Here is a 17,262-nt window from a genome sequence, read left to right on the forward strand (position 1 = left end):
TACACGTGCACCTGCCGCAACCTGTCAAGAATTGTGCTGCGCTTCATTTGTGCGGCTATCTTGTGCCCACTAGCTGAGCAACTCTTTCTATAAATCCCACACTCCTTACCCCTCATAAGTGAACTTTCATTATTTGCCTGCTGCTCATATTTGTATACCCTTTTGAAGGGTATTAGGTATTTGTCTTGAATTGTGTGCGGCATAGAGGTAGACCCCATGGAGTACCTTTTTTCTTCTTTAGCAATTATTAGATTGGAAACAAGCTTCTGTAGAAAAACTTTGAGCAATATGCCTGCAAGGGCATTTAAGCTTCGTCATGGCTAAGACAACATTTTTTAGCCTTTTTTTTGTTTTGTCTTTTTTGTCTTTTTGTTATTTGTAGTTCTTTGCTTGTTATATTCGCATTAGAGACTTGTAATTGATACCTGACTAAAGGCTGTGTGTGCGTGTGTGTGTGAAAGAGATATATGCATACATACACACAATGTGCATATCAACGTCTTCCCCCGCCCCAATCCCCTCTGCAAAACTCTAAAGAACAATGCTGCCTGCTGCGCTGCCTCTTGCCTGTGGGCGTGGCGTGGGCCCGTTTGTAAATAATTATTATAGCAAGTCGCACAAAGAAAAAAAAAAATAATTTTCATTTCTTTTGTTTTTTCGTAGTTGCTGTTGTTGTTTTTCTTCTTCTTTAAAGAGCTTGGGGCTCTGATTATGTCCCTCTGCCGCCGCAAATGAACTTGACAGTCACAAGGGATTTTCATTTCTTTGCTTTTCATTTCGTTTTGTTTAGTTTATTTAGCTGCCGCCCACACACATCCGCACACACACACACACACACACACACGCATACACATAAGCGCTGCGCCTTAAGGCATAATTTTTAAAACATAAACACTTCCGTTTCCCCTTTGCACCCGCTTCCCCCGCGCTCTTGTTGTCAACTCTTTTTTTTTTTTTGGGCTATTTTTACTTAATTACTTGGCTGGGCTTAGACTGTCTTCTGGTTGCTGGCTTTTACATCGCCTCGCATTAGCCCAGACAACAATTTTGATTTATGTGACCCAGAGATGTGCCACCCCCCCCTCATTCCTCTCTGCATATATATATATATATATGTAAAGCTATATATAAAGCTGGCTCTGCTCCCAATGTGCCGGACCGCAGCTAGAACTCGATCTCCATTTCGTTTGCCGGCAGCTAGTCGACCTCAAAATGTTGGCAGACAGTTAGCCCAGTTTACGGAATCAGTTGGACAGTCGACAGTCGGTCAGTCGACGAGCGAGATGGCAACGCTTGTAGAATTTGGCCAGATGTGCGTATTCCTCAATTTCAATGGCATTTTCTGGCTAATTTATATGCAAAACCCGAGCCAAATAACTGGCCAACAGCAGCAACAACAACAAACTGCCGACCAGGCCAGATCATTTATCACTATTTAATTTTACGTGTGTGCGTGTGTGTGTGTGTGTCTTTCTGCGTCTTATGCTTGCTTCTTTGTGCTGCTTATGATACCCTGTATCTGCGATATGTGATAAGACGGCCATATTAACTAGATGTCGGACATATATTTGTTATATATTTTAATTCGAGTCTGAAAGTTTATTACAAAGAGTTGCCAGAGAGCTCAAAATACCGCTCTAGGGTATATTCCTGTCGAGCATACTCGACTAACCCTGCTTTTTATGGTATTTGTGATTATTTGCTTCTGTTGTGAAACAATTTGGCATGCGCTGAGCCTAAACCATCTCGACACGCAACATAACTATGAGCCACACTTTGTGGGTGGCTCATTTGGCCGGAGCTTTTGTTGTTGACCACGGCGAGTGGTGCAAGTGGTCCGAGTGGTGCGAGTGGGGCAATCCGGTTGAAAATAGCTGCTGCATAATTGCCTGACAAGTTTGGTTGATATTTAATGGCTTAATGATTAGGTAGCCAACTTTGTGGATGAGCCAATTGGAGCGCTGGATAACGCTGGAAATTGCAATTTGAATGAACTAGTTCATGTTGATGAACCGAGACACCGAGCCAAATGCAGAAATGGCAAACTATGCCACACAGCCGGACAACTGATGAAAGACTCTCCTCGAGTGCACGTGACATTCGTGGCAACAGTTTTGCACCTGACAGGGCCGCTCGACTGGCTCACCAGCCATGTCTCAGCCATGGCTAAAACTTGCCTAGGCTTATTTATGCCACAGCACGAGCAGCTGCGAGGAGCTGCGAGGAGCTAGAGTCGCACTCGCCGACTGTAGGCATTTTGTGGGCGTTGGGGCATGTCCGCGTACGTGATTCTTGAGCAATTGCCACAACTGTCTCCGGGCTGGCCCATACAAAAAATCGATAAGAATGGAACATCTTAGGTTAGACTAGTGGATACTCTACATCAAAACCAGAAGCTTATTCATACAAAGTGTCTTTTATTTCTGGATATTTCGTAGTTAAATGCAATCTAATATTTGGCAAAATCTTTTAGCTTACCTAATTACTAAATTCCAAAATGGTTGAAAGGCCATACAAGGCGAAAAATTTGAACACATTTTGAATGACTTATAGGCCCGCTTGCTTTCTGAATTACAGGGTGCTTTAACGTAAGCTGACAATAGCAAAGTTGAAATTATTGCATTACGCAGAAATCTTGATAAATAATTTTCGAGTTATTTGCTATGAACAATCAACGGGCGGCACAGTTAAGAACCAAGCCCCCGGAGGGGCTGCTCCAACAAGGTAACGGCACTTCAAGAGTGCCGTGCCTGTCAGCTTTCAAGAGACACACAACAATAACAGGGTGTTTGGTCAAGTAACAGCAGAGATAACACCGACGGCTGCGGACATCATCCAACAGCAGAAAATAACAATCATAATTACAGCCTAAGAGCAAATAGTTTTTTTTTGCGCGCTCTTTGTAAGCTGCTGTCCACTCTCCTTCTGAATTGCTTTGCTTGCATTGCTGCCCTTCGCTCTAACCGGCGAGCGTCTTATTGGAGTTTCGTTTCGATTCGCTTTACATATTGTTATAACCAGTCAGTCTTTCGTTTTGATCGCAACCTAGGCACAACTAATTCGAGTTGGCTGCCAAGCAACAATTTAAAACTTATAAATTCTAATAAGTGCCCTGCGCGGCAAATAAATCCATTTGAAAACTAATCTAAGTGTTTGAATTTCGCTGCACAAGCAGTTAGAATTAATTGGTTGCAAAAAAGCTTGCAACTACACATTTTGGTGACCCCGACGTGATTTTTCTTTCTTTCATTTTTTCTATTTTTTCTTGTACTTCGTTCTTGTCGTGTCAACGGACAGTTATCAGTTCGGGCAAAGCTGTGTGGTGAGCCGTTTGCTTGCGCATCTGCATACAGTTGGTTGTTATACATAAACGCCGTAGCAAATCCCCGCTAATCGTTGCGCGCTATAACCCGCTATACGCTATCTCGCTCGAACGAACACTTGCGCGATCAGACTTGTATTGTAGTTCGGCTGTGTGAACCTTGTTGTGCGCTACATTCATAATGTTTGATGAAGGTGCAAGTGCAAATGGAAATGATGAGGCGACATCAGCTAGTCAAGTGGCGGTTGGAACCCAGGCTGCTGTTTTTAAAATAAAGATCAAGAATTTAACTGATCGACTCAATAGATTGTCCTCGGAACTTGATCCCGCTCGACTTCGCGATGTTGATGACTACGAGCTGCAAGATTACATAAGCATGGCATCTGACTTGCAGGCGAAATTTGAGATAGTCTGTGATGGTTTGTTGGAGGTGGATCATGCCAGCGTTGATGAGGATCTTCAGACAAGTTTTGAGTCAACTATTAGGCAGCTACGGCTGTCCCTTCAACGCGAGCGCGGAAATCGAAGCAAGGTTCAGCAGATTCCGCATTGTTCCACCTTCAATTCAGCCGCAGCCGATGACTCGCGTTCTACCTTTGTTGTTCCAAACCACTCTCGATTGCCTCAACTTAAATTGCCGGAGTTTAGTGGAGGCTACACAGAATGGGCCGATTTCTCGAACCTGTTCACCACGGTCATTGACAAGGATCCGTATTTGACCAACATTGAAAAACTCCAGCATCTACGGTCATGCCTTAAAGGAACAGCGCTGGATACAATTCGCTCATTGGAAATTTCAAACGCAAATTATGCTGCCGCTTTAGAACTGCTTGATAAGCGTTTTAATAACAAGCGTCTTATTTTTCAGGCACACATCTCTGAAATTTTGGGTTTGAGAAAGGTGGACAAGGGCGCGACTGCACAGCTGCGCGAATTTTCAGATAAGCTCAACTCTCATCTACGTGCTTTAAAATCGATGGGCAGTGTGGAACAGATCGCCGGTTGCGTCATAGTACATACGTTGCTGCAAAAACTAGATAGCGTTACGCAGGCTAGCTGGGAGGATGATGCGCCGTTGGACGTCATACCATCATGCGAGCGGTTTACAACCTTCATAGAGAGGCGTTGCCAAAGGCTGGAAAATGCGGATCACGCTACGGCAATGTACACGCCTAGCTCCCAGGTGGGCCAGAACAACAGTAGTAGAAGAACGTTTGTAGTGACTAGGAATGGAACGAGTGCTTGTGTGTTTTGTGAAGTCGCAGGCCACTCTATTTATAAATGTTTGCAATTCGCAAATTTATCGCCCTTGCTGCGCCTTCACGAAGCCAAGCGGCTTGCGCTGTGCCTAAACTGCCTGCAAAGGGGACATCAGCTGAGAGTCTGCGGCTCCAGCGCTTGCAGAGTTTGTGGAAGCAAACATCATAGCTTGTTGCATCTTGGCAACACAAGCAGTCACATCGCTGCTTCTAGCCCAAACAATGCTCAAGATACCGAAACTTATTCGTCATCCCAAAACACCTTGGCGGCACTTTTATCTTCGCCTCTCACTACCGCCCAGCATCTCAAGCACGATGTGGTCCTGCTTGCCACTGCCGTCATCAACGTGAAAAATCGCGCTGGCTCCTTGGTGCCTTGCCGTGCGTTGCTCGACTCTGGGTCGCAGTTGCACATCATCACCTCTCGTCTTGCTCATCAGCTCCAGCTGCGCAAATTCAAGTCAACAGTAATCGTCTCTGGCATTGGTGATGCAGCATTTGCGTCCGATGGGTTTTCGGTCAACATCAATGTCAAATCTCGAGTGTCGGAGTACTCCACATGCATCCCGGCCTTGATTGCACCATCCATCACCGATAATCAGCCTGGCTTCACTCTTGACCCTGCATCATGGAACATTCCATCAAATATACAACTAGCTGATCCTGAATTCTTTAAATCTCAGCAAATCGACATGTTGATTGGAGCCAGTCTGTTCTTCGATCTGCTATGCGTCGGCCAGATTAAACTAGCTGCTGGACTGCCGATATTGCAAAAGACTCGCCTTGGTTGGGTGGCTACGGGAGGTGCCTCACATGCTGGAAAATCATCATTCATGGCCATGAGATCAATGGAGAATCCAGATCTGCTGGTTGACTCGCATCTGCAGCCTAATACACAGATTGATGAATTAATCCGTCGTTTTTGGGAATTGGAATGCTGCACCGACCCTGAGTCCTTACCAAACAAGGAGGAACGCGACTGTGAGGCACACTTTCAGGCCAATTTTAAACGTCTGTCGACTGGCGACTATTCAGTTCGTTTACCGCTACGTCTAGGCATGTATCCGCTGGGTGACTCCTATCAACAGGCGGTTCGTCGATTCCTGAACTTAGAAAGAAAACTAGACCGTAATCCACTATTGAAACCCCAGTATGCAGCATTTATCAAGGAGTATCTTGACTTGGGTCACATGTCACTTGTTACCTCAGCTGCACTGGGCCAATGCAAGTACTACCTGCCACATCACTGCGTGCTGAAGGAGGATAGCACTACAACCAAGCTAAGGGTCGTGTTTGATGGCTCAGCAGTTACTACCTCTGGACACTCGCTGAATGATGCACTGATGGCAGGTCCTACCATCCAACCGAAGCTGTTTTCGATACTGATGCGGTTTCGTACATTTGCAGTCGCCCTGACAGGCGATATATGCAAAATGTATCGATGCGTACGAGTCGAACCCGCAGACAGTTATTTTCAATGTATCTTGTGGCGTGAGTCTCAGCATCAGAAGATACAGATTTACAAATTAGACACCGTCACCTACGGCACAAAACCAGCATCGTTTCTCTCAGTGCGAGCTATGCACCAACTGGCCATGGATGAGCAGAAAACTTTCCCTATTGGCTCTGACATTGTTAAAAGAGATTTCTACGTGGATGACCTCATTTCTGGTGGTAGCTGTGTTCAAGAAGCAATTGAGATATTGAAACAAACATCTGGACTACTCGCCAAGGGGAACTTTAGGCTGCGCAAATGGTGTTCTAGCGACACATCTGTACTCCAAAACATACCGGAAGAGGATAGAGAAACGCTGCTTAAGTTTGACGATGGCAGTGACATCACGAAAACGTTAGGCCTCGTTTGGGATCCCGCTTCAGACTGTTTCCTTTTCTCCTTCTCTCCACTGAGGTTGCCCTCCAGACTGACAAAACGGTCAATACTCTCCGCAATTGCTCGCTTTTACGACCCCCTTGGTCTTGTTGGTCCCGTAATAACAAAATCGAAAATTTTTATGCAGGATCTCTGGAGAGAAAGGCTGGACTGGGATGAGAGCCTGCCCGTACACTTAAGCACAGCCTGGGTCAACTTCTGCGCTGATTTTGAGTATACTCAGCAATTCCAGTATCCCCGTCGAGCACTCTCATCAGACAGTACAGTGGAGATTCACGGATTTTGTGATGCCAGCCTAAGCGCTTATGGAGCATGCGTCTATACAGTCTCAAAGTGCAATGGCAACACCAGCGTGCGTCTCTTATGCTCCAAATCGCGTGTCGCGCCTGTGAAAACCATCACGGTACCAAAGCTGGAACTCTGCGGAGCTGCATTACTGGCTCAACTTCTCAGCGAAATATGCCAAATGAAAGTGTTCGACTGTCGGTATTACTGTTGGTCAGACTCTGCCGTGACTTTGGCTTGGATTCGCAATGATGCTTCGAAATTCAATGTTTTCGTTGCCAACCGAGTCGCAGCCATCCAAGAGCTCACCACTGGAATGGAATGGCATCATATTCCCACCGAATTAAACCCGGCGGATATAATTTCACGAGGAGCGCTGCCTAGTGAGCTCTTCCGGTCTCCATTATGGGCCCATGGTCCGAGTTTTCTCAGTAAGGGAAAGGAAGAGTGGCCTGCCTCCTGTGTACCTGTCGAATCCTTACCAGAACTTCGACACAAGGTACTCCTCGGAACTGCAGCGCAACCGGATCTCTCGATTGGTTGCAAGTTCATCAATTCGTTTTCCAAGCTGCAGCGGGTCTTTGCTTATGTTTACAAATTTGTAAATCGAATCCGAGGAGCTGAACTAACCGTTGACCACTTGCATCATGGCACACATTGGTTGCTGCGGTCAGTGCAAATGGCTACTCTCAGCGATGACTACAAGGCATTGAAGGAAGGAAGGCATGTCAAACCGTCTAGCTCAATGGCCTCTCTTGCACCATTCCTTGACGACTTCGGCCTACTTCGCATCGGTGGACGGCTGAAAAACTCGTCGTTGGACTTCTCAGCGCGACATCCGATTATATTGCCCCGTCAGCATCCTGTGACGCGAGCAATCATAGTTTACTTTCATAAACGAAACTTACACGCTGGACCTCGCGCTTTATTGTCTTCGATTCGGCTCCAGTACTGGCCCATTGGCGGTCGAAAAACAGTCTCCAGTATTGTTGCCAAATGCATAATCTGTTTTCGTGCCAAGCCACGATTGGCCGAGCATATAATGGCAGACCTACCAGCTGATCGTCTTAATACATCGTATCCCTTTATGGTCACTGGCGTTGATTACTGTGGACCATTTTACTACAAGAACGAAGTGCGCAACAGGCCACCAGTGAAATGCTATATCAGTCTGTTCATATGCTTCGCTACAAAGGCGGTGCACTTAGAGCTTGTAAAGGACTTGTCCACAACATCGTTTCTAAACGCCCTAAAACGTTTCATCCTGACTCGCTCTCGACCTTCAAGGATCTGGTCTGACAATGCGACAAACTTCGTAGGTGCCAAGAACGAACTAGCAGATCTGAACCGCCTGTTCCTGAGAGACGAGCATGTCAAGGCCGTTAACGAGTTTTGCCTAACCGAATCAATTGAATGGTTGTTCATCCCTCCTCGCTCTCCGCACTTTGGTGGACTATGGGAAGCCGCTGTGAAGACTGCTAAGCACCACTTTTATCGATCTGTTTGCTCTTCCATTTTGGATTTCGATTCGCTGCGTACGCTCGTCTGCCACATCACGGCAATTATTAATTCTCGACCATTACTTCCACTTTCAGAGCATCCAGGTGATCTTGACGTCTTGACACCCGCACACTTCCTGGGTACAGCGCCATCTTCATCATACATTGAGCCCGATCTAAGGCAGCTTAACTTCAATCGGCTTAATTATTTTCAGCGCGTCACATATCTCCAACAAGTATTCTGGGCCCGTTGGCGCGAAGAGTATTTGACGCTTCTTCAACAGCGCTCCAAATGGCGCACTCCTCAGCCTGGACTCTCCATTAACGATGTTGTCCTTGTAAAGGATGAGAATCTACCGCCGCTGAAGTGGCCACTCGCCAGAGTGCAAGAGCTGATCTCTGGATCTGATGGGGTATCCAGAGTTGCTGTGCTTCAAACTGCGACTGGAGTCATACGTAGAGCTGTACGAAAGCTGTGTTTGCTGCCCAAACAGGATGATGTTGAAAGCCCTTGCCTTCCAACGGGGGGAGAATGTTTGGTCAAGTAACAGCAGAGATAACACCGACGGCTGCGGACATCATCCAACAGCAGAAAATAACAATCATAATTACAGCCTAAGAGCAAATAGTTTTTTTTGCGCGCTCTTTGTAAGCTGCTGTCCACTCTCCTTCTGAATTGCTTTGCTTGCATTGCTGCCCTTCGCTCTAACCGGCGAGCGTCTTATTGGAGTTTCGTTTCGATTCGCTTTACATATTGTTATAACCAGTCAGTCTTTCGTTTTGATCGCAACCTAGGCACAACTAATTCGAGTTGGCTGCCAAGCAACAATTTAAAACTTATAAATTCTAATAAGTGCCCTGCGCGGCAAATAAATCCATTTGAAAACTAATCTAAGTGTTTGAATTTCGCTGCACAAGCAGTTAGAATTAATTGGTTGCAAAAAAGCTTGCAACTACACACAGGGCTTACTTGCGTTTTGGGCCAAGAGTTGGCAAGTTCAAGAAACCGATTCATAAATAACGAATACGAATAAAGATATTCGCGATATTCAATCAAGAAACAAAAATAGATATGAATACAGGAAACGAGTTTTGTAATCGCTGCGGCACAAGTTCAATAGGCATTACGATTGTTAAGCCACATAATCGCTCCAAAAATGTTTCGAATTTATTAGCTGACACAAATAAGGGGCGGAATTGGGTGTCTGTGTGTGTGTGTGTGTGGGGTGGGGGGTGACAGGCAAAGTTCAAAGATGCTGACAACAATTAAATTAAAGTCACGCCAAGAAAAATCAATAAAAAAGAAACGAGCAACAAATGAAAGAGCAACGCCTCAGGCAAAAGTGGCCCCAGGGTGCGGGGGATAGGCTTGCTGCAGGGGCAGGCGCTGGGGCAACTTAGCAGCTGCTGCCTTGTCATTTTCCATGCCAGTGAACCGGATCCAGGCAGCGTCTGCTGTGCCTGTTGCACACAGGCACAATTAGAAAAGCGCCTAATTGGAACCTGTGGGTGGGGACAGGGGGTGGCTAGTGTTGGCCAATCCTTACGCAGACGTCACCCAAAAAAAAAAAAAGGTGCCAAGATAAGGTGTGCCCCATTCCCAACTACTTTATCGACCCGTTTCCCATTTGGTCTGCGAACTGTGTCGAAAGTCAATTTCGCAGCTTGACGCTAATTTATGCTGCGGCCATTCATTTTCCATTGGTCACAGCAGCGAAGAGAGTGGGGGGGGGGGGGGGGCGAAGTCAGGTGTATATAGCCCCATTGTTAATGGTCCATTCTGTTTGGCTTAGATTTCGTTTGACACAAACTGATGTAACTTTTGTTTTCTTCGACACACAAAACTTCCTCTTTGTTTATTGTTTTCTCTTGTTTGTGGTAAGTCGCACAATTATGCAAAGAAAAAAATATGTAAAGGCACATCCCTCTTCCCTCTCTCTATTGCTATCTGCCCCTCAAATGAGGCCAATAAATGTGTGCTCGAAATGGGCTAAGAGTGAAGGTGCCTACTTATGAGCTATGCATGAGCTTTATAATACCCTTTAGCCATAGGAATGGGTATAATAAAGTTAAGCTAATATTTAAAGCATGAAAATGGAACACGTTTTTATAAGCATATTTATTATTTATGTATTTTTGTAAACTATTTATTTATGCTTTTGACTTAATCGGCATCAGAAGCCGCATACATCAAACGTTAAAGCTAATTTATTATTGAGCAAAGAACTCGCATGCTTCCCAAAAACAAAAGCAAAACTAATATTATAAATTCTTCTTATAAATTAACACTAGAATATGATGTCATATAGACATAAGAAGCTTTCATAGTTATCTTTTGAAAAGACAAAACAACATGTTGTTAGAGGTGAATCATATTATTATATATATATTCAATTATATAATATATTCAATTTGCAAAATATTTGCTGCTACCAATAACAAAGCTTTTTTGAGGACTCTCGAAATGTTATCTTAGCAAAATAATAATAAGTTGATTAAAATAAATACTTTTTAGATTTGATTAAATTAATTCGACAAACATATAAGATCCACTGAGATAAATTTCAATATATTTAGGCATTTATTGTCATCAAGCATTATTTTAATTAATTAAATACACGGGAATTTTGTATCATATTTTTGTCATATTGCCAAAAATGTAATAAGGTTCATATATCGATAATAGACACAATCAAATATCGCATTGTCGCATTCGACAATGTACACTACCCAATATGGTAAAGTGTCGAGAGGAGATGTTATTACCTATTATAATAAGCCCACTCGACAGTTACGATATTCGAACCCTAGCGAATATCGTAACTTGCGAGGGTGCCTATTATAATAAGTCATATCGATAGCCATCGATAGTTATCGGTAGTAAGGCTGCTGTTGTATACAGGGTATTCTTCAGCGTGGCAACATCAACTTAGACACTTCTGCTGTGTTTTATAAACAAGCAGAGCTTGGGTAGAGTTTTTGGCACAGTCCACTCTGTGAATGCGTGTTATGCGTTTGGCAATTAGGAAAATTAAAATTTGTGCTGAGCATTGGACTAAACTAACGCATGATTGCATTGAAGAGAACTACAAAAATAGAAACTTGGGGACACATGAAATAGCTGAGGCAATGGCATGCGAGATATTAAATTTGAAACTAGCTAGTTTGGCATTAGAACTTCGGCTCATCTGTGATTTATAGAGCAGATCATTCGGTTATTAGTTAGTAAGGCTACAAAACGTTGCTGCATAGCGTGTTTTTAAAGCCAACAGCATCGTAAAAATCAAGGAAAAGCCCATAAAAATGCACATAAAAAATTAAGCTGGATGGAAAAAAAAAATCCATTCATTACTCAGACAAATATGAGTATGAGTAGTGCACTCATTTGCTATTCAAGCGCTATTCAAGAAAAGCAAAAAAAAAAAAAAAAAATACAAGTTGAAACTCACTTCACTTAGCATCTGCAAATGCAACGCGCGCTGCTGCTGCAACTGTAACTTTGTATCTGTATCTATGTATCTTTGTAGCTGTGGATCTGTGTATCTGTGTGTCTGTGTATCTTTGTATCTGCTGTGCATGCCAGACATCAGCTGCTGCGGCTCCACTGGTAACCCAATTACAAGCAGGCAGCATAAATAAATTTGTTTTCTGCTTTTTGTTGTTTTTGTAGTGTTCCTCTTATGCAGCAGACAAATTGCCAAGAAAAACACTTTGAACAACAAGTGTTGGCAATTCTGTCAAGGGCCAAGGCACAACCACAACAGCTACAATGGTTGTGTGTGTGTGTGTGTGTGTGTGTGTGGGTGGAAAAGCATTTGTTTTTTGACACACCAAAGCAGCAGAGTCAGAAGTTTATGAAGTAGTACAAGCAGAAGACGCAGAAGACGAAGAAGAGTTGAGAACACTGAGCAAATGTTTATGAATTATTAATTGGAAATTGTAGACTGAGCCAGCACAGAGAGAGTCTATCAGTGCCCCTCAGTCCCGGCAGTATCTGGCGGGTTGCACAGTTGTAAAAGTTAAAATCACTTGTAAAACTTTTACATTTTGCGGTGAATGACACTGTTGTCGTTGTCAATACCCTCTAGGCAAAGAAAATGGCTGAAAAATAGAGTATATCCAAATTATATATCTTGAGGTATAATAATAAATATCTAAGTATCAACTTATCAGACAGGAAGCCTTTTCATAGTCTTACCAATATTTAGACCTAATATTGATCTTTTCTTTTCTATTCCATAATGTCTTTCTATTCATCTATTTATTTGAACTCGTTCGGTTGAAGAAGTTTCAATCAACCGTTCGGCACAGTTGCTAATAAAAATTTCCAATTTGCACTTACATTGCAGCTGTACGCTGAATCAGTCAGTCAAAAGCAGTGCTAGATTTTCCAATCTTCAAAATATTAAGGGGTATTATTTAAGCAGTCAAATTTGTCGATTTGCCTCTTGACATGCTGCAGGCAGGTTTAATAACAATTTCTGTCATTTTCTCAATTTAAAGAGACATTTATTTGTTTTCTATATATTTCAAAAGTATTTACGTACTGAGAGCTCATTAGAAACTTTTTAAATATCAGCTTTTAGTTCAATTTACAAGGTATCTCCTATTCGAGCACAAGCCGTCATGCATACATATTGTTTGTATCTGTTTTCTATATTTACAACAAATTTGATGTCAGATTGGCAACTTTTAATCAACTTTCAAGACTCAAGCCATCAGTTCACTTTACAGGGTATCTCCTAATCGAGCACAACACAACATGCGCTTTTTTGTTGCTTCTATTTGTTGTCAACCGTTGTTTGGCTTGTCAGTGCTAGATGCAAATATGTATTTGAATTGATGTGGCAGACATTTTTCTATGGCTCAAAGTTTGACAACTTCAAATGAAATATTTTTGTGGAACATTCGTTATTGTTGTTGTTGCTGTGACATTTAGAGAACCAGCGACAGCGCGAGCTCTTCTAAGTGAAAAGTTGAAAACGCTTTGTAATTGAGTTAGTTTTCCCGAACGCTGCGGGGGCGCGGGCCAAGTGCCAGCGCCGGAGATCAACTGGCGCCCGAAATGTTAAACAAGTTAATTGCATTTGCAATCGCGCGACTGCAAACTGCAACTGCAACTGCAACTGCAACAATGCAAAACTGGATACTCGACAAGCGGCAAGCAGCCAACAACAGCAAACTTTTTCTTCTATTTTCATTTTATTTTATTTATTTTTTTTTTTTGTATATCAGTCAGTGGGTCAAAAGCAGCCGCCACTTTCAGCGTTTTTGGCATGCGACGGCGCCGTCTTAGTTGTTGTTGTTCTTGTTGTTGTTGTTGTTGTTGTTGTTGTTGTTGTTATTGTTGTTGGCAGCGCACCAAAAATAGTTGCTGCTGCCAGTTGATTGAGCTACCGAGACAGTCAGCACAGACAGTAGAAGCTTAACATCGGCTACTGTTTACAGCTGTGCGCAGCTAAATAGAAACGATTGTAAGACAAATACCCTTGAAATGTAAATCAATGCATGGAGCATAGAATAGAGCACACAGCACTAAAGTTTGAACAGAGTCTTCTATATAACAAATAAACATATTATAACTAACTATAGCAGTCAGAATAATAGCTAAGATAATCAAAAAATTACAAATAAACTCTTAGCTTTAAGAGCTTCCCAAAATACCTACTCAGAATCAATATAAAAGCCAAATCGCAAAGTGCTCACATATAGCAAATTGGTTGAGCTTTAAGTGAGCCTAATTGTGCCAAGTTACAGCAATCTAATTAAAATCAATCTAAACTGTGTTTAGCCAACAGAATAGCTTCACCATAAAGCTTTCAAGTGTTTTATGATATTTAGAAAAATAAATAGCCAATAAGCCAATGTTAAGAAGATTTAATTCGCCAAAAGCAATCTGCTGATCAGCTAGTATAGTATTTTGCATCTTTACTTAAATTTAAATACCCACTTTATTCCCATTTATAGGATATATCTGACACAAAACAACTGCTTTCTGTGTCTTTGCGCCTCCGGCTCTTCGCTTTGGTAGATCCACAAAGATTGCGCGGATGCAGATAGAGACAACCAAAGTGAGACCAACTGACGGACAGATTAAATGTTTACCAAGGCAAATTTATGTAAATATGCAAATCGCTGAAGATTGGCGAGGAGGAGGGCGAGTTTTCGAGTAACCGATCGAACAAAAGAAAGTCATTTAGCGGCCAAGTTCATTGTGCACATTGAAGGTCACAACTGTGCGGCCAGCTGATTATTTAATTTACGATATTCACAAATGAATAGACGACAGTTGCAACACGCTGAAGAAGAAGCAACTGATAAATGCACGGAGCGTATACGTAATGTGCCACAAGCTGAATTCGTGCCACATGCAATGGCCAGGCAACTGGAAAAACTTTCGTTTTTCGCATCAACTGAACTTGAGGCATTAACTAAAATGAGTTTAGCCGGAGCAGCCGCTCAGTCTACAGCCTCGGCATTCTTTATGGTCACAATTAAATTTCAGCTTAGTTAATTTATCTAACAACAACAACAACAACGCCTCTCTAGAGTCGGTTCGGTTTTAATTGGCTACGCTTAATGCAAAGAGTCATTAACGCCCAATTAAATCGACCAAGTTGAAAATGATAAAAATTCTAAATTCGTTTTCAGCAATTAAAAGCAAAAGGTTTTCGATTTTCGATACACTTTCGTTTAAGGCGAACTCAACCTGCCAGCCTCCTACTTGGTCTAGGGTCTGAGTTTTCAGTTCAGCTCCCAGTCTGTCAGTCAGCCAGTCAGTCAGTTAGTCGGGCAGTCTGTTAGCCATTTAGGCTCGTTTGGCTAATTACGTGTTGCACTGCTGTCTCTTTCAATTTTCGTCGCACAAAATTTTGTTGCATTCATTTGTCGGCCATAAAAGTCGCCGTCAACGCCAAATGCGCCAAATTTACAAAAGCTGCTTTACCATATTCTCAAATGAGCTGCAAATATTTGTCGTATTTCTACAGAGGCTTTTTTCAATCGGGATACCCTTTACGACTGAGTATAATAAGGTGGTCTTAAAGCTGGCGAGCTAAATGCAAGTTTCTCACTTTTTCTCAGCTAAGAACAGGAAATGCAAGTGTAGATTTTAGCTTTAAGCGAGCTTTATTGTTGTGACTTAAACAAATTTGATAAACTTGAGACGGTAATAGGCATTATATCAAAATATGTACTAGATATACGCAAATATATGTATTCTTCTTAAAAGCTATACTTAAAGTTTAACTTAACTGGGCTTTAATATGATTAGATCTCTTGGCTTTAATAGTGCTTTATTAGTTATACTTAAAGCAATTATTTGCCCTTCACTAACACTCATTATCTTAAATGTTCAGCTTAAACTGTCTTGCGTGCAATTTCGCGAGCTTTAATGTTTTTAATAGATTATTTTTTAACAGCTTTAAGTTTTTTCGGTCACTTAAAATTATCTCAATTGTTGTTAGGCAATACTGTTATAAAATATACACAGCTTACATTTTCCAACAGCTTTTTCTCAGCACTGATTTGGCAATTTGCTTGAGTTTTAAGCGTGCTTCATTGTTTCTCATCAAGTAAAATGAGTGCAGCTTAAAGCTTCCGCTCGTATTAGAGCATTAAAGCTTCGTTAAACGCAAAACTGTTTTAAGTTCATATTTTTTTTTTCTTCTAAGCAGTCGCATTTTTGCACACACACACACACGCGCGGTTTGCTTCAAGTCTCAGCTGCAATTCCCTCAAGTTGCTTATCTAATGTGGCCCGAGACGAGGTGGGCGTGGTTGGGTCGCCTTTTTGAATCAACAAGTAAATCATATGCGCATTGTGGATGACGTCAATTTTGAAATTCAAATTGAACGACTGCCTGGGGAGCTGTAGCATAAGCAAGGGGTGTGCAGTAGCAGCAGAAATACAGGCTATAGTATATATATAGTTCAGTTTCGGCTCGCTCCCAATGTCAGTTCTTCATCTGCTCAACTCATTTGGAGGCGCATTTTGTATGCCATTATTGTATCGCCTGTGGCCTGCATTACAAATTCAATGACGCTTTGGCGGCGCCGACGCCGCAGCTCATCAGCAATTCAATTGTCAGGGGATAGCCGGGCAGATGCTGTGATAAACTTAAGGAACGCCCCCGCGTGCCACAAATTTGTATGCGACTGATTCGATTATTGATTTGGGCTTTGATTTTTCCACAATAATCTCAACGCTGCACAATCCCATCGGAACCAGAGAAATGACTTTAAAGTGTTGACGAGATCTTCAGATCGTCAGATCGCACTGCCCCCACCCCGGGGCACTCGGCAAGGCCCTCACATGTTGCCATCGCACACGCATTATCGAGCTTTAAATCTCTGCGGCGTATTTTCTAACAATTTTTCTCAAACTCTTTTTTAAACGCTTTAAAGTTGAGCAACAACAATGTGCTCCAGACATTAAGATATACCATTAGTGGGCTCTCTATGTTGCAGAGACAACAGCTTTTGTGCCATTGTGCGTTGGGCGGCACAGTGGGCCTTGAGTTAATGAATTTTCGCAAAAATAACAGTGTGTGAAATCCAAGGACAAAACGGCTCTATGTGCTTTTGTAAGTTTAATGAAAACGTTTTCTGTATTTTGACTCGCCCCCTAAGCAGAGCTCAATAAAAGTTTCGCTTTAATGCTTTTCATTTAGCACACTGTGCAGGGCAAATTAGGAGTTAAGATGTAGAGACGTAAAAGCTATTTTTTTTATTAAAAAAAAATTGAAAGGCTTATAAACTAGCTATAGCTCGGTTTGTCTACTGTACTTGCCCCACTGTGCAAGTTGACCTTAAAAGAGTTTTTAAAAGCTTTCGTGGCTAAGCATGCATTTGGTTTGCCCCACTGTGCTCGGCAATTCACTTCGACATCCCATGGCCCGCACACGCACACTTACCACTCACAACTTCTCACAACTTTTTGTCTACATACCAACGCCCCAACACCCCAACGCCCCAAACCCCCAACCACAGCCGCATTGCCATCGC

At 42.6% G+C, this 17,262-nt stretch overlaps 2 protein-coding genes across 4 annotated transcripts in view; both read left to right on the top strand.

Moving 5' to 3' along the window:
* RapGAP1 (Rap GTPase activating protein 1) overlaps window positions 1-17,262 on the top strand; it is a 108,468-nt gene that overhangs the window by 13,996 nt on the left and 77,210 nt on the right. The window lies entirely within an intron of this gene.
* On the top strand, window positions 2,850-9,203 carry LOC138911216 (uncharacterized). Its single transcript, XM_070208997.1, has 2 exons — window positions 2,850-8,292; window positions 8,353-9,203. Exons 1-2 carry the CDS (start codon window positions 3,504-3,506, stop codon window positions 8,802-8,804), a joined length of 5,241 nt encoding a protein of 1,746 aa, XP_070065098.1. The 5' UTR covers window positions 2,850-3,503; the 3' UTR covers window positions 8,805-9,203.

The sequence above is a fragment of the Drosophila virilis genome, chromosome 4 (genome assembly GCF_030788295.1).
Source record: "Drosophila virilis strain 15010-1051.87 chromosome 4, Dvir_AGI_RSII-ME, whole genome shotgun sequence".
NCBI classification, from domain to species: Eukaryota; Metazoa; Arthropoda; class Insecta; order Diptera; family Drosophilidae; genus Drosophila; species Drosophila virilis.